Source organism: Carlito syrichta, unplaced genomic scaffold, assembly GCF_000164805.1.
Source record: "Carlito syrichta isolate Samal-C Ts95f unplaced genomic scaffold, Tarsius_syrichta-2.0.1 Scaffold288042, whole genome shotgun sequence".
Classification (NCBI taxonomy): Eukaryota; Metazoa; Chordata; class Mammalia; order Primates; family Tarsiidae; genus Carlito; species Carlito syrichta.
In genome coordinates, this window is record NW_007232138.1 from 19,722 (window position 1) to 41,562 (window position 21,841).

Here is a 21,841-nt window from a genome sequence, read left to right on the forward strand (position 1 = left end):
GATTCTATTGTAGAGATGAGGTCTTGCTGCCCAGGTGGGTCTTGAACCCGCGGGCTCAGGCAATCCACTCACCTCAGCCTCCCAAAGGCGTGGGATTATAGACTGAGCCACCGAGCCCGGCTTCTTTCACTATTCCTTTTTTTTTTTTTTTGAGTTGGAGTCTCACTCTGTCGCCCAGACTGGAGTGCAGTGGCTGCTCCCGGCCACCGCAGCCTCGACCTGCTGGGCTCCGGAGATCCTTCTGCCTCAGCCTTCCACTACTCTTTCACTATTCATTACACCAAATAATACCAAGCAAGGAGTTAATAACCTAATAAAATAAATTTCAATTGAACAGCTAAGAATTTTGGGATTTAAATTTATTTTGTAAAAGCGACTGTGACTTAAGGGATGATTGAAAAACAAACATATTAACAATTAAGGAACATATGTATTATGAATCCAGAAATAATCATAATTATAACAAAGATAAACTGAATCTTTCCCCAAGCTGGATTAAGTACTCCTGTAATGTGATTTTCTTTCACAAAACTCAAAAGTACATTTTTACTTACTTGCTTAATATCTTATGAACTGTAAGCTCTAGGAAGGTAGGAACCAGGTCTTTTTTGCTTTGTGTCCACATAGCAGGGCACATGGTGGATATTCAATAAATATGTCACTAAGGCTACGGTTCCTAAATACTGGACCAAGGTACCCCCAGAATGCTATAACAAACTCAAAATGGTGCCATGATTTCTGAGGCAAAATTCAGAGGGAAATACATCTGAATACTTCAAAATAACTTGAAGACTGTTCATGATTTCAGTTAGATCACACTAATCGAGACACATCACACACCTTTTTAATTACTTCATTATCTCTGCAAAGTTGGGTTTTTATAGTTGTTATGATAAAAAGCAAGTATTACATTACAGGAAAATCAATGAAGAATAGAATGAGGGTGGCAATGCCCAGCCTGATCCCAAGGTCTATGAAGTTGTGTTCACTGTCTAATAGGCACACGCATCCCAGTGGCAAGTAACTGTAGTTAAGAAATAAAAATACTATTTTTTCTTTCAATTTATGCTTAAGATTGTTTTTGAAATGAATACTAAGTTGTTAAGAAAAATATTTATGAAGTTGTTTGGCCCTAACTACTTAATAAATAGAACTGTTACTTCTTTTGGCCCAAGTACACTACAAAAAAATTAAAGATGCTACTGATGCTATGAATCAAGAAATTTTGGAATTTTCAATTTACAAAATAAATGATATAGATTTGAAGAGAAAAAGGCACTTTAGCTACTATCTATGATTCATCAAATTGCATTAATAAGCAAAAGCCTACTTGCAATATAAGAGACCATGTTTGCAAACAGGGGCTCTAAAAAAAAAAAAAAAACCAACCTTTTATTCATTTACTGAGCACATATAATGTATGTGTACATATGCAGAATAATAGCTCCATCATAAGTATGTTGTCTTCACATAATAGATGTACTCTTGAAAAGCTGTATACAAACTGTACTTTCTTGAAATAAATATGTAATGTAATACTCATGGAAAAATCACATTAGAGAAACTTTGGCTAGGCATGGTGGCTCACTCCTGTAATCTCAGCACTTTGGGAGGACGAGGTGAGAAGACTGTGTGAACCCAAGAGTCTCAGGCAAAACAGTGAGGCCTCGTCTCTACAAAAAAATTCACAAAATTGGCAGGGCATGTGGTTCCAACTATTTGGGAGGGTGAAGAGGAAGGAGGCCGAGGCTGCAGTGAGCCCCGATCGCATCACTGTACATCAGCCTGGGCAACAGAGTAGTAAGACCACAACTCAAAAAAGAAAAATGAAAAGAAACTCTGAAATGAATCTTCAAGTGACAACTTTAATTTTGTTTTGCAAAGTTGTATTTTTATATATTGTGCTTTCTCCTAGTAAAACATAGTTTATCTTAATTTAAATATGTTTAATATTTTTGAAGGCATATCTACATTGATCTCATTTTATCTTCATTATACCTCCTTGAAGGACAATAGAGAGTGAAATAAACCTGTCTCTTTTTAAAAATGAGAACAATATTACAACAATTTTGTAATGAGAATCTACCCTCTATGCACTAACAGGAAATTTCTTAGAGGATTTTCTTTCAAATTCATTTTTGTAGAGTAAATCAAATTTACCATACAAAATAGTAATCCCAACTTAAATTTTTTTATGTCTAGTTCCATAAGAATTTAAATTTATATTTTATGTAATCTACTAAATAGTCCCTAAAGAAGTGAAGTCTCAGTGTTCAAAAATCTGCAAATGTTTGGCTACACAGTCTTCAAAATTCTCTAATATCAACTTAAATATCTCATCATCAAATGAAAGACTACCAGTTTTTCTGCAAAATCGAAGCTCCAAACTTTTTTTAAAAAGTTTCTTTTATTTGTAGTTCCTGAAGACAGTGGGGTAAAAACTATCTACAAATAGCAACTCTTCCAAGTTAAATGCTTTGGATTATTTTAACAAACATGGCAAACTGCCTAAAGCGTGACATCACACAGAGGCACCAAACGTTATTTTCTGTCCCAAAAATATGGCCCAAATTTTAAAACTTTTCTCTTAAAATACCAAAGCCTTATTCTGTTTTAGTCCCATAACAATGTTCTAAATAAACTTGATAGCTATTACAGAACATTAATAATAAAATTTTAAATTAAAATTATTTTAGCCATCCTAAAATTCTGAAAAAATTTTATTGTTTCTATTGAGCTAATATTTAGTCTTGAGTTAGTATCAAATATAAAATCATCAAAAATTAAAATATAACCTGCATATATCACACATAATATAAATATACATCATAATCAAAATAATCTTTTAACAAATGACAAGTTGAAAAAAGATCCATTAAATCGATAAAAACATATAAAGTACTATTTTCAAGTACTGAATTATTTGGAGATGAGAACAAAAAATCAGAAACTGGTACAACTCCACAATACATGCAGACATGGTCAGAAGGTTCCTATTTTAGTTTTACTAAGTCTCTAAAATATTTTTATTTCTTTTTTTTTTTTTTTAACTTGTCACTGACTTGAAGCTCATCTGAAAATAATTTAGAACCACATGAATTCCAGTCTATTTCCAAAGATCTTGGTAAAAAGAAATCCTCAGGAATATATACATTAAAATAAAGCCACCGAGCCTGGCTCCTCTTTTAAAGTATATAATACTTAGATGGTTTTAAAACATGTAGATGCAGCCGGGCTCGGTGGTTCAGCCTGTAATCCCGCGCCTTTGGGAGGCTGATGTGAGTGGATTGCCTGAGCCCACAGGTTCGAGACCCACCTGGGCGGCGAGACCTCATCTCTACAATAAATCAAAAAATCAGCCGGGCGTGGTAGCGCATGCCTGTAATTCCGGCTACTCCGAAGGCTGAGGCAGAAGGATCGCCGGAGCGGCCGGGAGCAGCCACTGCACTCCAGTCTGGGCAACAGAGTGAGACTCCAACTCAAAAAAAAAAACAAAAACATGTAGATGCAGTATATACTTAGAATTTTCTTTTAAGATAACCAAATTCATTACAACATGCCATGTATATAATGACAAAGCTCTTGTGAGGATCAAATTGAATCAAGAGAGTTAGAATCACTGATTAAACTAGTATAAGTTCCCTGAGGGGCTGTCTCTTATTTTATTTTGCATTCTTAATGCTTACTCTGCGCCTAGTACTTCATAGGCACAAGTTACTTGAATGGATGAATTTAAAAAAAGTAGTACATGACAATACATAAATACTATCTCACATTCTGGGAAACTTTCCAGTGTATTAATAACTTAACAAGAAACAAATGAAATATCCAATAGTAATCTTACACTTGAATGCCTAAATGCGAAACATACCTCAATTTGCATCTTCAGATGTGTCTTGAAGTTTGATAACAAAGTAAGAAATATAGAAAGAGAAAGCTCAAAAACCTCTGGAACAGATGAGACTCCATTTTTTGAGAGTGCAACACAAAGATACTGCTTAATAGCATTAATAAACATCTCGTTTGTCCTGAAAACAGGTCCTGCATTCTGCAGAATGGATAGAAGTAACTGCAATGAAAGAATCTTGGATCGTAATTCATGAGACCTAAAATGTAAAAAAGAAGGCATAGTATATGGACAAGTTTAGCATTATGATAATAATGGATTGTTCCAAAGATATTTCCTGGTACCACATAATTTCACAAATTTTTTAAATGGAGGCTAACAGAAATTCTATAACATTAAAAAAAAAAAAAAAAAAAATTCAGTACACGAGCAACTTAGCTACTAACAACAGTGCTTCTACTGATGTTCCCATGTACTACAGAATATGATTCACAAATTTTCCAAATGGGAAAAGAAATCATTTAACGTTTAAAAATGTTTAACGTTAATCTACTGTCCCACTGGAAAAGAAAAAATAGTTTGAAGATTTATGCCTTGTTCCTTTCCTTTACAACTATACTTCTGAGAAATCATTATGAACATCTCAGACTGTTATATTCAGCATATAACAGTTAAATTAATTTTTTCCTAGTTATGCTACTCAGAAATTCCAAACACCAATAAAAAAGTTTTGGCTCTATTAACAAATTATAGTACTACTTGAAGCTTACTTTTTCAGTAACCATTTAAAGATTTTTTTTCTCTTTTGAAATAAACAGAGGCTTTTAGAACAATTAAAAACTTTATCTCTTAATAGGTTTGCCATTTACTCTAAATATTTTTGTAGTGAAAAGCTGAAAAGCAAATTTTGGTTTAAAATTTTTAATTTTTTTCCAATCAATATACTGTGCTATGCTTCTGATGACTATCTAGCATTTTAAATATCAGATTTTGCAAATATAGTTTTTCTCCCATTGCAACTGCTCTCTTAAGCCCAAAAGACCAAGGACACTGATCTCAGGCAACATTTCAAATATAGAACACACTTAAACACCCTAGTAGTTGGTTAATTTTCTTTAAAAAATTTTATCCAAAATGCTGCATTTAGTCACATTTACACTATATAGTAAACTTATTGCTCTTGACTTCCACCTTAAAATTTTCGTGGTTGTTAAGTATCAGGTAATTCAAGAAACTAAGTAAAATCTAACAAGGAATAGTTAATTAACTTCATGTATATGGGTATCACAAAAAAACCCTACTTTCTTTGAAATGAAACTGGAGCCAATAATATTACGGCTCATTAGTAGATAGTCATGTTTCCAAGATGGCTATTCCTCTGAGTCTAAGAATATATGCAGCAAATACATAACAAAACATAATGCTTAGTATATCAACTTAGAAACAGCAAGACATAAGACTTTGAATAGCTACAGGAAAATATGGAGTATGCCAAGTATCTCCCCCTCTTGTTCTAGTGGTCTTCCAAGGCTTTTTACTCCCTATCACTGCTTCTTACTCTAACTCACATTTATCACCTTTTTGGCTCAATTCCCACAGTAATTAAATCCTGCAGCTTATCATTCTCTAACATGAGTCTTCGTTATATTTTAATCTTTGTACCCCCAGCATCTAACAAAATATCTTGTATGTATGTGCTCAAAAAAAAAATGTATTCTTGCAATCAATCATTTAAAGTACCTCCTATTTACAAGGCATTAATGAATTAAGAAATAATCAAATGACTATCTTGTGATACAAAAATATCAATATACTTTCGATAGGCAAAAGAGGCTAGAAATTTCAGTTCTGCAGTTTTGCATGGGGTAGTTTCCAATTATGATTCAGGCTTAAAGAACATTTCCTGGATCACCATTTTAGCAAGGCCAGAAAGTATAAAAAGAAGCAAAGACCAAAAAAGGAAAATTATGTAACTAAAAGAGTTCATTGATTTTCTGCAAAAAAAAACCATTTGAAAGAGAAACCACATATTCTCTTTTGGAAAAACTAGTTTTTTGTTTTGTTATTATTATTATTTTTTTAAGAGGATTTATGGAGAAGACAGAATAGCTCCGACAGCGGGAGGGGACCTGAAGGGGCTGCCCGGAAAAAGTAGTTTTTAAGTGTGGAAAATCTGATCTCTTTCAGTATTCAATTTCAATGTTTAATGGCCCTGACGGTCAAGTTAAGAAGGTCTTCAAACAAAATTTCCTAATATTTGGGTTTAGGCTCACTAAATAGAAAGTTTGTTAATTTACATTATTCGTCATAAGAATGTCTGTAATATTAAAAACTGTAACTTTTCAAAACTAGATCACTCTTTTATCAGAAATAATGAACACACCACTCCATAGTACTCTTCAAAGTTCGTATATTTTCTTTAGTGTCCTTTTCATTTTCAGCATTTTAAAGAATTCCCTCTTTTCTGTTTCTAGCATTTTTTCAAGTCACATTTTTAAGATCTGATTTGGGAAAATTAAACATCTGAGGCTTTTAAGGTCAATAACATTTTTTAAAGCATGGTAAGGAGGCCTTCAGCAATAACATCAAATTTTTAAGTTATCTCTTAAAATTATTTCATCAATTCAGAATGATGTCAAAATTGTTAATTTTTGAATAAGAAAGGTATTTTTCCCCTCATAATGAGAAACTGAAAATGTTTATAATATATTCTTATACAGCATAAAAGGTATATGCAAGTTTATATTGCAAGATAACTAACACTTTTCTGGAGAGTTTACAGTTTCAAAATAAAGAAGAACCAATAAATTACATTTCTGACTTTAAGGATTTGGCCCTAAAAAGATTTCATGAATTTAGGTTTCTGGGCCTAAAGGATGTATCTCATTGAACTAGTACAATCTGGCAAAAAAAAAAAAAACTAAACTAAAGAAAACATTAAAAATGTAGTTTCCAGAAATATAGTTTTTACAGTCTCTAGTCTTCTTAGTTGGCACTTAGAAACTGAAACACTATAGAGGATTTTTATCGAAGTAGTGTTGCTTACATTTCCCCCTATTTCAATATCCCTTTCTTAAAGCTACTCAGGTCCTCTCCAAGGTTTCTTTCTCCAGAAAGTTCTCTTAAAATTGTCAAGTTTCAATACACGGTCCTGCAACATTAGAGAAGCAGGCCACTCGTATAACTCCCAACTCAATCTCAAGCAGTAATTAGTTACATTTGAATTATATAAAAGAAATACATTTGACCATTTATGACTCACAAAAATGGCACTTTTCTAGGATTTAAACAACTAACATATTTGATGGGAATTAGACAAGTGAATCAAATCTCAAAGTTCTTCCTGTCACCTACAGAGAAAGGTATCATCCTAGGGCATTCTGTCAGACCTTAATACATTATCTTCCGTTATGACTTTTAAAATTTCTTTCTTTTAGGTTTTAGTATCTTTCGACTGTCAGTTTTCAGAAGCCTTGCATGAGGCTAGGAAACAGCCAGAAAATATTATCTCCAAAGTTATTTGCAACATGGAAGTAAAAATTCACTAATTAATTCATTCAATAATATTTACTGAGCATCTACTATGTACCAGGCACTATTCTATAATGTTGTCATATCCTCTGGAATATAGTCTAAGGTACAGACCCCAACAGTTTTGGAGCTTTTTGTTTTTCGATACTTTTTTTTAAAGTAAAATACCACCACCTCCCAATTTTTATTTTATTTTATTTTATTTTCATCAGTCTCACTCTGTTGCCCAGGCTGGAGCACAGTGGCATGGATCACAGTTCACTGCAGCCTTGACCACCTGGGTTCAGGCAATCCTCTTGCCTCAGCTTCCTGAGTAGCTGGGACTACAGGCACATGCCACCATGCCCAGCTAATTTTTTCTATGTGGAGACGAGGTTTCACTATGTTGCTTAGGCTGGTCTCAAACTCCTAGGCTCAAGCAATCTTCTCACCTCAGTATCCCAAAGTGCTGCAATTATAGGCATGAGTCACCTCACCTGGCCTCCAATTTTTTTTTTAAGGTGCTACAGAAGGACAAAAAGAACAAAAGAAAATCCAAACACAAGCTTAACAGTAAGTTTCAAGCCTAAATATCTCCATGTGTCAGGCAAAACAGTTAATGACTTACTTTGGATCTGGCGGTCCATCTGACAGTGGTTTCATTGACAGTTTACACAATGACCTGAATACTAGAAAGGCATCCTTTTGTAAAATGTGGGAAAACTTAGCACCAGGTGAAGGTCCTGAAGAATTTCCAGATTCCTAAACAAGTTAAAATACCATGAACATAGGAACGTTTGCCAATGTAAAATCACCTTGGCCTTCTGGTATATTTTATTCAATTCACTAACAGGTCAGGTTTCCCCCAGCTATTGGAATTGGAATCGTATGAGGAATTGTCACATGGTTTTCTCCTTTACTCTGACATACTACAACCATACCCAACAATAAATACCTTTTTAAAAATACACTTTTAAAATATTTTGCACTTACCACCAAATACACTCTTAAAATTTACCTAGTTCATACTATCGCTGACCAAAAAAATCCAGTACATCATGCCCTGACAAGGTATGTATACAATGGCCTAAATATACTTACTACCTGTCATTGGATGTTTTATGCTATTTTATTTTTTATCTACTCTAGACAGACATAAGGCAGTGGAGACTGTCAGGGCAATGTTTAAAAGCTGTTAACTGCTGAAGGACAATAAAGCCAAGACTTAGGGTAGGCATCCCTTATTTAAAACAACAAGAATAAAATCACACAAAATATAGAGTAGGAAAAATGAAGAAAACCTGTCACTACTGTGATACTGATTTCTTTATAACCCTGAACTAAGGTTAAGATGAAGTTCTCTAGATTTCTAAAAGTTTTCTCACTCTATGACACAAGTCGAGTACTCCACATCCAAAATGCCTAGCCCAAGAAATATTTTGGATTTTGGAATATTTGTATCACACTGATTGAGCATCCTAATCCAAAACTCCAAAATGTTCCAATAAGCATTTCTCCTTTGAGTATGATTTTTGAGAATTATGTAGGCACTCTGCTTTGGATATGGAGCATTTTGGTTTTCTGATTAGAAATGCTCGACCTATACTAGAATTATCCTGGGAATGTGATGATAATGTTCTTTTAAAAATGTAATTCAGTGTAGGGGGAGGTATAGGGAAGATGTGAACAGAGATGAGACAAACCACAGATTTGGAAATGTAACTACCAAACTATGAAGGGAATAAACAGCTGTCATGTATATCAATGAAGAAAATGTCCAAGTTTCTCATTTCCCCAAACTGAATCAGTTAGCATCATCAACTAGAAATATGCACGACAATGTGTTGATAGCCTATAAATCTGTAAGATTATTTTTTAAATTAAAAAAACTTTTTTTAAATTTTAGGCATGTGGTGTACAATTGAGGATTGGGAATACAAATGTTCATTATGCAGGTAACCTTGTTGATGAGGTGTGATTAACAGGATCTTCCCCACCCCTAATTATACCTGAGTATCATTAGAAGAGACTGACAATCTGTCATCGGGTAAGGATGGTGTGTATGCAACAGAAATTGGTGTTCCTGGAATTCCATTTGCTTGAATATTTTCACTATCACTACCATCCTCTATAGTTCCAATGTTGCCATCTGCACTTGCATTTATAGCAGTCCCTTCTCCCATATCTAAAACGGTAAGAAAAGAAAAACAGGCAAATATATCAGACTTGACCAAAGTGTATTTAAAAAGCACAGAGTATTTTAAGTGAAACAGTGGTAAAAAAGTAATGGGAAGTAAAATATGTATTGGCACTATTTAAAGGTTAGCATACTAACTAGTAAGTATACACTTGGCATACTTCCCAATATAATCCTTAATTTGCTCTGGCAATGAAACACACTTAGCTGATGAAAGGCTAACTAGGATGTGCCAAAACAGAAGCTTACTTTTTAGTCTATATTAGTGTTTACTCAACTGTGTCTTGATATATGCTAATATCTTGAAACATTAAGAGAAACTCCTTGAAGAAAATATCCCGTTATCAAATACGTTTAGGAAATCTTGGGAAATACATTTCTTTATTATAGCCATTAGGTTGCTAATATGCACTGAGCTCTCCAAAGAGGATACATATAATATGTAGTGTTTCAAAATTTATTTGGTCATGATCTCCCTCCCTTTTGTAAGAAGTCCTACTAGTATCTCTAATAATGCACTTTATTTGGAATATAGCTAGAGAAATGATGGCTTACCTCACTGAATATTTTTCATTATGTCACTCTGAGTAATCATATGTATAATTAATGTAAACTGAAACAAATGACTTCTGGTAGAACAAACAAAGATAATGAAAATAATACCACTACTACTCTAAGTGTAATGAACTATATGGGGGGGGTACCCCAAAACCCCTGAAATTTATTTACAAAATATTGTATGTTTATTTATTTATTTTTTTTGAGTTGGCCCAGACTGGAGTGCAGTGGTCGCTCCCGGCCACTGCAGCCTCGACCTGCTAGGGCTCTGGTGATCCTTCCGGCTCAGCCTTCCAAACAGCTGGAATTACAGGCGTGCGCAACCACGCCTGGCTAGTTTTTTTATTTATTGTAGAGATGAGGTCTCGCCAAGTTGCCCAGGCTTACATGTTTGAACTTCAGTCATCTTCAAAGTACTCTCTGTTTGATGCAATACACCTATTGAGATGCTTTTTCCAGTGCTCAAAACAGTTTTTGAACTTGTCAATTTTGATGCCTTTTAGTGCTTCTGCCATTTTTTGTTTCACCTCTTCTACATCAGCAAAACGTTTCCCTTTAAGGACTTTTTTTCATCCAGGGAAATAAAAAGTCTTTCGGGGCAATATTGGGTAAATAGGGAGAGTGGAGCACGGGGGTCATGCCATTCTTTGATCAAAAACTGCTGAACACTCAGTGCGGTGTGGGCAGGGGTGTTGTCATGGTGGAAGAACCAGTCACCTGTTTGCCACAAAAACAATTCACTGAAGCTGAACACAGCATCTCACGATAATGCTAGCTGACACACTGATGCTAATGGGTTCCTTGAACACTTACTTAGCAGGAGAAGTCTATATTATATGGGGCCTGCCCTCCAAAAGATAATTCTAGTGTTTTTGGCCCACCCTTGTATTCCTTTCATGCTACCAAATGAAAAAACCATAAGGTAGTATGAGGGAAACATACTGTACTATAAGGAATACAGATTCTAGAACATGAGAGACCTGTGCTTCAAGCATGTCTTCACCATTTAACTGCATAAGTTATTTCATCTTTCTTTGCCTCAATTTCTTCATCAGCTATAGGAATAATAAAGTCTATTAAGAATTGGCTGGATGCAGTAGCTCACGCCTGTAATCCCAGTACTTTGAGGTGCAAAGGGGAGAGGATTGCCTGAATCCAGGGAAACTTGGCAAGACCTCATCTCTACAATACATCAAAAAATTAGCCAGGCATGGTGGCATGTGCCTGTAGTTCCAGCTACTTGGAAGGCTGAGGTGGAAGAATTGTCTGAGCCCAGCAGGTAGAGGGGCTGCAGTAGCCATGAGCGTGACACTGCACTCCAGCCTGAGTGACTGAGTGTGAGACTCCAACTCAAACAAACAAAAAACTGGAAACAAAAGAAAACATATTTAACTTCATAAAGAGTATCCTCCAAAAACAATAGCTATCATTAAATTTAACAGTGAAATAGAAACAATTTTTTTAAAAAGTTTAAAAAAAAAGAAGATTCTCACCATCACTGTCATTATTCATTTATTAGAGGTGACAGCCTATATAATATAACAAAAGCAAACAAAAAATGAGATATAAATAATGTAGAGAAAAAACAAAATAACCAAGCAAAAAATGTTTAGAAATAATATGAGTGTTCAAAAGGTAACTAAACAGGAAACAAAGAAAAATAAGAATTTTTCCACATTCCAATTAAGTAAAGAAATAGGAAAAAAAAAAAGACCCAACCAAAATACTAACAAAACTAAACAAAAAATACAGAAGTAATTTAACAGGAAAAGTATAAAAGCCAAAGGAAAAAAAAACAAAACAATAAAACTTTCCTGAATGACATAAAAGATTTGACTAAATCACCTTTTTATGTTTCTGGAGAAGACTCAATACTACAAAAAAGGTATTATCTTGTCAAGCTAATTTATAAGTACAAACTACAATTCCAATTACTAAATAGGCTTTATTTTTTGAACTTAATAAACTGGTTCTAAAGTTCATCTAAAAAATATGTATGCAATTAATAATTTAAAAATCAATGAGGGGAGCCTTGTACAATGAAGATCAAAATATACTATAAAGTCAAAATATTTTAAATAATTCAACAATGGACACTGCATAGGAAAAGACAAACAGATCAATGTAACTGTACAGAAAACTCTAAAAATAGAACTATTTAGCATAAAACTGGCAATTTAAATTAACTGGGAAAGGATTATTTTTATAGGTTATAATTAGCTATCCAATTTCAAATCATATAGAAAAATAAGTTCAAGATGAATTAAAGAGCTAAATTTGAAATAAGAAAATAAAAATATTAGAAAAACATATTGTAGAATATTTTTATAATCTTAAGGTGGTAAAATCCATTCTAAGCAAGAAAAACACAGAAGTCACAAAGAAAAAGATGATATTTGTTAAATTTTTTGTGTGTGGTCAAACTGCTCAGAAAAATAACAATGTGAGCATGCTTAAAAAAAATAAAGACTGAAATAATTGTTACACTACACTGAATGAAAAATAATTTCTTAACATAAAGAATTCTAGAAACAACAATAACAAAAAGACAGAAGAATACGTAAAAGACATAAATAGGCAGTTCAGAAAAGTATAAATAGCCTAATGATATTCAGATGGAATATATGAAACTGCCAATGTCTGACCTACAAAATGACTGCTTCCTATATTTTGACCCTGCAGATAAAAGGAAATGCCTATGAAAATAGAGAAATTTCATCATTAAAGTGACATTATAGCACTGTATATACATTTCAAATATCTATACAATTTGATCAATTATTCCTTCTTTATTAATGTATCCTAAAGATAAGTGCAAAAATATGTTTATAACAAGAATGTATATCACCAACAGGGCTTATAAAAACCAAAATCCTGGAAACAATCTAAATGCTTACATTAGTAAGATTTAAATAAATTATGAATCACTGATACAATGAAGTATAAACTGACATAAAAGGTTATAATTTAATTTGTGAAAAGATTATAAAACTGTTAAGTCCAATCACTATATTCCCATTTATATTAAATACGTGTATGCAGGCATGCATTAAAAATGTTATTAAAAACAGTTTCGTGGAGCAAAAAACACAAGATTAAAAAACTTGGGCAAATAATAAACCGAGAAAAAATATCCGTAAAATACGTCACAGAATCCTAATATATATCGCATTCTTAAAAATTAAGGGAAAAAAGACAAAAAAATCTGACCGCAAACTGAACAGAAGACACAAATAAATTACTCTAGACGGTACACAAATGGCCCTACAGATATGAAAAGATGTTTAATTTCACTCATAGTCAGAGAAATGCAAATTAAAACAATAATTTCACTTCTGGAATCTGCCGAATATAACCTTTCATAATATCAAACAATATAGATGTACAAAGTTGTTATTCACTGCAGCATTCTTCGCTCCAGCAAACAAACTGGAAGCAACCTAAGTACTATAGACGAATAAACTGTGATGTATCTGAATAACTGAGTTTTTGCAGAGAGTTATGAGAAAAAAGAATGGGGAAAATATCAACTGAATTAAGAATGATTTCTAATACACACTAGGTGGGAAAAAGGAAGTCGCGCACACGCGCGCGCGCGTACACACACACACACACACACACACTCACAAACACACTCACAAACACATTCAGTATTATACCAAAAAGTGAGAAAGGGAAATTAAAATCTACCAGGGGTGTCAAAAAAAGGTATACTCATTTTATGAGATGTCATTTAATTTTAGAATTAGAAAATCACCACATTGCAACCCCAAACAAAAAACATCCCCAAGATTAAAATACCTAAGTAAGGCAATAATAATAATATTTAATAACTAAGTAAGGCAAGATCAGCAATGGGTACTAAAATCACAGAGTGGATGGATCTTCATATGATTTCAAAGTAACACCTCAGATTAGTTATCAACTACAAAGTGAAAAACGTTCCCTACCAGAGAGAGCTGGCACTCACCATTTTAACCAAATGACCCAACATCATCACCAACAAGGGAATAACTTGTCATTATATTGCAATTTATATGATGTAATATGAACTACCAACATCACCTATGCAGTATTCTTGCCAAATATCTAAATGTACTCATAATGAAACAATCAAATCAATCCCCAAAATTTCTACAATTATCTTAGACTCTTCAAAAAGTAAACATCATGAAAGACAGGAAAAAAATCAAGAGAACTTGTTTTAAACTAAAAAGATCAAAGAGACATAAGCAAATGAGATGTACTTAGGTTGAATTCTGGACTTTAAAAAAAGGAGAAGCTGGGCTCGGTGGCTCAGCCTGTAATCCCACGCCTTTGGGAGGCTGAGGTGAATGGATTGCCTGAGCCCGCGGATTTGAGACCCGCCTGGGCAACTTAGCGAGACCTCATCTCTACAATAAATCAAAAACTAGCCAGGTGTGGTAGCGCACGCCTGTAGCTACAGCTACTTGGAAGGCTGAGGTGGAAGGATCGCCGGAGCCCAGCAGGTTGAGGCTGCGGTGGCTGGGAGTGGCCACTGCACCCCAATCTGGGCGACAGAGTGAAACTCCAACTTAAAAAAAAAAAAAAAAAAAGGAGGAAAAAAAGACATAAGAAACACATTTTGGGACAACTAGGAACATTTTAAAATCTATGTATATTTGATATTCTTGAAATTGTGTTATTTTCTTAGCTGTAAAAATGGAATTGTGATTATGTATGACAATGCTCTTATTTATAGAAGATATATGCCAAGGTATTTAGGAGTGAAATGTCATGAGGTACACAACTAATTTTCAAATGGTTCAGCAAAAACACATACATGTGTGTGTGTATGTGTATTTAAAGACACATGAAGCAAATTTTCTATTACATATTTCATATATATTTCTGCATGATGGTCAACATGAAAATCAAGTCAGTATGTCAAACATAATTATTAGTGACTTTTTTTCCCCAAGTAACTTCTCCTCCAATATGATGGTTCAATTCCACCAATACTTCAGCCATTCACTATCTACTTAGGCTCAAAAACCGAGAGGCCATCGTGCATTAAAAAGGTAACACAGCCTGAGACTTCCTATCCTTTGAAAGGCCTACTTCCACAACTGGTCCTTGGCTGGCACCTGGGCACTTGTATTTCAGGAGGGTTTCCACTATTCCCAGAACTGATGTGGCTCACTGCCCAAGTTGTACAAATAGTGTGGTTTATGTTAAACACCAGTTTTTCTTTTGGGAATCTGGAATTTTGGTACATGCTAGGTGCCTACATGACAGCCCCCCCAAAAGACCTTGGGCCGAGTCTCTAAGAACTTCCCTGATAGACAACACTTCACATTTGATGCTGGAGGAATCAAGAACATCCAGTATGACTCCACTGGGACAGAACTACTGGGATGTGTACTTGATTTTCTCTAAACTTTGCCGCATAAACCTTATTTTCCGTGATGCTTTTACTTTGTACCCTTTCATTGTAATATATCATAGTAGTCAGTACAACTATATACTGGATTCTGTGAAATCATCAAACCTTGGGGACCTATGACACACTTTTTATTTTATCTTCTTTGCCTACTTCATCAGTTATAATGCTTGATTCAATATCCATTATCTCATTTATCTATGTTTCATCTTTTCACTGTCAAAATCCTATTCATGCTTACATTATTGTGCTAGTCTACTACTGGACTTCCTATTTCCAGACTTAGCTTCTTAAAGCATAGTTCTGATCATTTCATTTCTCAGTACTAAAGTCGTTAATAGTAATTTGTTCTAGAATAAAGTCCAAAACTCTAAACGTGGAATTTATAATCTTCTATTGGTTGGCTCCAAACTACTTCTTTAATCTTATTTTCTATTGTATGATATTACCTATGCTATTCTTCAGCCAAACCACCACCTGCCAATTCCCAAATCTATCCAATCATTCTTTCCTCTAACCTTTAGTTAAGAGATTTTTCCAATGTATGAAATACCACTCCCCTTTATCTGCATGAATTCATACATCTAAATTCAAGTGTCACCTACTATATGGAGCCCTACTGGATCATTTTAACCAGAAATAATCACTGTTTTTCCCCCTGAATATTAATAGGATTTTCATTGATTACTACTAATGGGAACTTATCACTTTCTATCTTACATTGGTCTCTTGCAAACATATACTCCATAACGCCTCTCCTCCAGAGTATGATCTATCTTGGATTAATTTTTTGTATCCCCCTACACAACCAAGCAACTGTACACACTCCATAAGGATTTGTTGAATAAAAAAAAAGAATTAAAAAATGAGAAGAAAATCAGATGAATACCTGCTTCTGCAGTTGTACTAAGGGAGGAAATATATTCTTAGAAATGATATTATAAAGGTGATTTAGGCATAGCACTGTTCTTATTCAAGATATATACTATACATTTAATCATATCTCTAGAAGTATATGTAGCAAAGTACTATGATTAGCCCTGTGCAAGAAATCATGAGTTAAATAAGCCTCAGTGGATTGGGTTCAAATCAAATCTTATCCATAATAATGTTGTTTATAAAAAATGTGAGTAAAATTCCTAACAAATTTTAAAACATTTTAATAATACAATCCAATAAATAGGAAATGACTCTATATCAACTATAAGTTGGTCTGTTATAATAAAGTTATAAGAAATAATGTTTTTTCCAAGAAGGCTACAAAATACTCAAAATCAAAACAATTTAAACATTTTTGAGTTGAGATATTTTTCACTATCTAGGTAATGGGCCACCTGAGACCCAATCTCCACCACTACACAATATGTCCACGTAATGAATACACATGTATACTCCCTGAATCTAAAATTAAAAAAAAAATTTTTCAATAAAATAAAAGTTTCGTATATTTAGGATGATGGAAAATAAACCTTTGCCCCTTCCCCCACCAAAAACAAAATGAAATCAACCTTTTTTTTTTTTTTTTTTTTTGAGTTGGAGTCTCACTAGGTCGCCCAGTCTGGAGTGCAGTGGTCGCTCCCGGCCACCGCAGCCTCGACCTGCTGGGCTCCGGTGATCCTTCCGCCTCAGCCTTCGAAGTAGCCGGAATTACAGGCATGCGCTACCACGCCCGGCTGATTTTTTGATTTATTGTAGAGATGAGGTCTCGCTGCCCAGGCGGGTCTCGAACCCGCGGGCTCAGGCAATCCACTCACCTCAGCCTCCCAAAGGCACGGGATTACAGGTTGAGCCACCGAGCCCGGCTAGGAACAGAATTTTTATTAAAAATTGCAACTGAAGTTGACTTTATTTTCTATGACCAAAAATTATAGAAAAATCATAGAAAATTTTTATAGAAAATGATGTTTTAAAATATTTTCTATAATCAAAAATATATAAATATCTTTCTGTACACACACAATCACTAATTTAAGAAAGAGCTTATAATTTTGCCCTTTTTGTTCCACACATTATAAAGTCTCCACAGTCAGATAAAATCCCAAAGATAGAATAAGATGATTTTAAAAGTAGTACACTACCTCCAACAACTATATTCACCATTTCTTCTACAATGCTCTGTACGATGTCTTGTGGCTTTTCCTCACAATCATGGTTTTCTCCATCATATACTATATCATTTTTAGATAGTGCTTTAAAAGAAAAAAATTCAAAAGACCATTATTTTAAATTTTTTGAAATACCTTACTAAACATTTATGATAAAAAACTTTCCGCAACAATGAAGAATAAAAGAAAAAAATCAAATAGATTTTTGAAACGAGAAGCAATTGCATATTAAACTTTCAAAACTTGTTTCTCAACCGGGCATGGTGGCTCATGCCTTTAATCCCAGCACTTTGGGAGGTTGAGGCGAGAGGATTGCCTGAGCCCAGGTGTTCAAAACCAGCCTGGGCAACATGGTGAGACCTCATCTCTAAAAAACAGAACAAAACAAAACAAAACTTGTTTCTCAAATTCAAGTCAATTTCAACAATTCACTTAACAAACTATTAAATAAGTATTCAACTGAGCTGAATTTTCCAGATTAGACCATTAAGAGCCAAAACTTTTTTTGTTTTGAGTCAGGGTCTTATTTCATTGCCCAGACTGGAATGCAGTGGCAACAATCCCAGCTCACCGCAGCCTCAAACTCCTGGGCTAAAAGGATCCACCCTCCTCAGACTCCCCAGTAGCTGGGACTACTACAAGGATACATTATCACACCCAGCTAAGTTTCTGACTTTTGTGTAGAGGGAAGGTTTCGCTACGTTACCCAGGCTGGTCTTGAACACCTGGGCTGACATGATCCTCCTGACTCAGCCTTTCGAAGCGCTGGGCCTACGGGCATAAGCCACCGTGCCTGGCCAAGAACTCTCATTCAAAAGTATTATGAATGCAAACTAGGCACACGCCTGTCATCCCAGTACTTCGCGAGGCTGAGGTGGGAGGCTGAGGTGAGAGGATTCCCAGCGGTTCAAGACTAGTCTGGGCAACAAAGCAAGGCTTCATCTCCACAACAACGTTTAAAAATTAGCCAGGCATAGTAGCACATGCTTGTAGTCACAGCTACTCAGGAGGCAGAAGGATCACTTGAGCCCAGGAGCTTAAGACTACACTGAGTGCGATCGTGCCATTTTACTCCAACCTAGACAGAGTAAGACCCTGTCTCAAAAAAAAAAAAAAGCTTTTTGAAACATTTCTAACACATCCTACACACTACTTAGTATACACACTACTATACAATTCTTTATCAAATAATATATCAAACGTAATTAAAGTTTGTTTTGATTACTTAGGCTCATCAATAATAAGATCAACATTGCACAGTGAGGTCCTTGAAGAAGCAGAGATAGAATCATCTGGACCTCCACCAGTGCTTTCTAATCCTTCCTTATTATTTTTTCTCCAATAGAATCTACATTTCCAATGCAAAACTAAATTTAAGAAGTTAAAAAAAAGCCAGGTGCACTGTATGTAATCCCAGCACTTTGGGAGGCGGAGGTTAGAGGATTGCCTGAGCCCACAGGGTTAAGACCAGCCTAGGTAACATGGTGAGACCTCGTCTCTACAATAAATCAAAAATTAGCCAAGCATGGTGGCACATGCCTATAGTTCCAGCTACTCAGAAGGTTGAGGCAGAAGGATCTCCTAAGCCCAGCAGGTCGAGGCTGCAGTGGTCGTGAGTGTGCCACTGCACTCCAGCCTGGGCAAATCAGTGAGACTCTGAATTAAAAAAAAAAAGAAGTTAAAAAAGAATCTACTACTCACTTAATATTTTTGTAAAACTCAGGTAACTTCTGAATAGAGTAAGAGAAACTGGGAAACTTGACATTACAGATAGTTTGTATAGGCTACTGCAGATAAAACTAGAATTTCCACTGGGTTTTTTGAAATGCTGAGAAAAATCTCAATTAGCATTTTTAAGTGCTTTGAGACCTTGTCTAGGAGCCACTGTCCTACACCAAATGGCATCAGACTGCATACCAGCTGGTAGTGCTGCTGTCTCTACCCCCTACCTCCTCCCACTACTTTGAAGGACCACTACTTACAATGGTGGCTTCCAGGTACCTATCCTCCCTGTAATTTCACTGCTCCTAATCTGCTGTCAGGGGCATTCTCCAAGATATTGAATGCCATGAGGGGAAACCTGATAAATAAGCATGTCAAATCAATAACCTTAGTGTAGAAAATACCCAAATAAAAATAACATTTAGATTCTTCTGGGAACAAAAACCTAAGTTTCTTGACAGATCATTTTCCCATCATTCTTAAGCTTTTTATTTCTGTGTTCTTGTTGGATGGAATTACTTAAAGTCTGAAAATTAAAGTTTCAATGAAACTAAACATACAGTGCCACTGTCTGAAAAGTGTACAAAATGACTAGTGAAATGAGTCAATTCTCACATACATTATCTGAAAGAAACAGATTAGAATAACAGTGACTGATAATTTTTACACATAGGACATGCTTAGAGAAGTTAACTATTATGTCCAAAGTCACACAGCTGGTAACAGAGATATGTTCCAGTAAAGGAACTCTGAATCAGTGGCTTTCAAACAGAATTTTTATTTATATTAGCTGCTGAGAGAAAAATACCTTTAGAGCGAAAATAACCATGATGATGCCACAGAAAACTATGTCTTATTTATAATTCTATATACTTTTTCTTTTTTTTTGAGTCGGGGTCTCACTCTGTCGCCCAGGCTGGGCATGATCATGGCTCACCGTATCCTTGAACTCCTGGGCTTGACCAATCCTCTTGCCTCAGCCTCCTGAGAAGCTGGGACTACAAATGCATGACACCTGGCTTACTTTAAAAATTTTTGTAGAGACTAGGTCTTGCTGTGTTGCCTAGGCTTATCTCAAACTCCTGAGTTCAAGCAATCCTCCTCCCTCGGCCTCCCAAAGTGTTGGCATTACAGACATTAGCCAATAATATTTCTCAGAAAGTTGGAAAGGAAAAAAGCAGAACGCCATCTATTTACGCCACTACTAACTTATAGAAAAGATGTGGTTAAAAAAAAAATCAAGAGTTGAAAATATAGAGGTCTTTCCTCAAAGTGAAGTAAAAACACAGACTTTGGATGAATAGTAACTAAGCCTTAACCATCCTAGTTCTAGACAACCACATTGAATAAGCAACAGAATTTCCATCATTTTTTAAATGACATCAAGCTAATTAAGTGGTAAAGGGAACAACCCAAACTGCCTGACAGGTTCATAAAACAACTAAAGCTGAAAATAATACTTGGAAAAAAAAAAACACCCATGTGATTATTCTTACAGAGAAATAAATTTGTCAAACAAGAATACAATTTAACTTTTGTGATCTTGTAATTTCTTTATCAATACATTTACTTGGAAAAAATATCAAAGAACATCTCAATTTTAATGATTACTATACAGAGTAAAAAATAAATAAAAGTTTTTGCATGTCAGTTGGTTACTCAAAAGACTGGTTTTTATATTTAATTTCTGTATTTTTTTACCATAATCATATTTTCTACACCAATAATGATTTCCTAAAAATTTCAGTCATATTCCAGAAAATCTTACTAGGTTACTTGTTTGCAATGAAACCAATCTTAAGAAGAAAACTGAAGTTCCTATAAGATATGCTAACAGACATTTGTAACACTCTTTAGAAACACTATATACTCCAAAAAAAGTCTATAAATCATACTGCTCATGAGTTGCTAATAAGTGAAAAGTATCATTAATGGACATGTTCTGGATTGAAGTCAAATTAACTTTACAATCTATGATGAAAAAAGCCCACCATTACCACAATGTGCCCGGCAGCCATTAAACATATTATCCTTTCACATTTCTTCATCAAAACTCTCATTCCTACAATTTTCCCTAAACACCTCCCCCCACCCCCAATTTCTAACCCCTTCTCAGGAAGATTACTTTCAGCAGCAGTTGCTTGATCAGCTTCAGTCTGTTCATTTTCTGCACTGGAAATATCAGATCCATTTTCAGGTTCTGTATCATCCTGAAGACTTTTATCTACATCATTTGTATGGGGGTCAAGGTCTCCTTCATGTTCTTGGGATATATGATCGACAGTCTGAGGTGGCAAATATCTAAGTTGAGGTGAATCAGGTTCATGATGGCTTACTGGAGACTGCAACAGATGATGATGCTGTCGATGCCTTTCTTTTTCCATTTGTTTGGCTTCCTGCAACTAAAAAAAAGAAAATGATTTCCAATATTAGCAAAATAAGTTGTTTAAAATTTGGAAGGACAATGTTATATCCAACTATAAATCCTTAGAAGGTGC

General features: G+C 34.8%; 1 protein-coding gene across 1 annotated transcript in view; it reads right to left on the reverse strand.

Moving 5' to 3' along the window:
- The window catches only part of LOC103255339 (brefeldin A-inhibited guanine nucleotide-exchange protein 1), a gene marked incomplete at its 3' end in the record, with an annotated part of 78,802 nt that overhangs the window by 16,425 nt on the left and 40,536 nt on the right, over window positions 1–21,841 (reverse strand). Inside the window, exons 6-10 of the mRNA XM_008053302.1 lie at window positions 21,469–21,745; window positions 17,595–17,705; window positions 9,367–9,542; window positions 7,986–8,119; window positions 3,872–4,106 (exon numbers count right to left, since the gene is read on the reverse strand). Of these exons, the coding sequence (XP_008051493.1) occupies window positions 3,872–4,106; window positions 7,986–8,119; window positions 9,367–9,542; window positions 17,595–17,705; window positions 21,469–21,745 (933 nt within the window). The remainder of the gene's footprint in view (window positions 1–3,871; window positions 4,107–7,985; window positions 8,120–9,366; window positions 9,543–17,594; window positions 17,706–21,468; window positions 21,746–21,841) is intronic.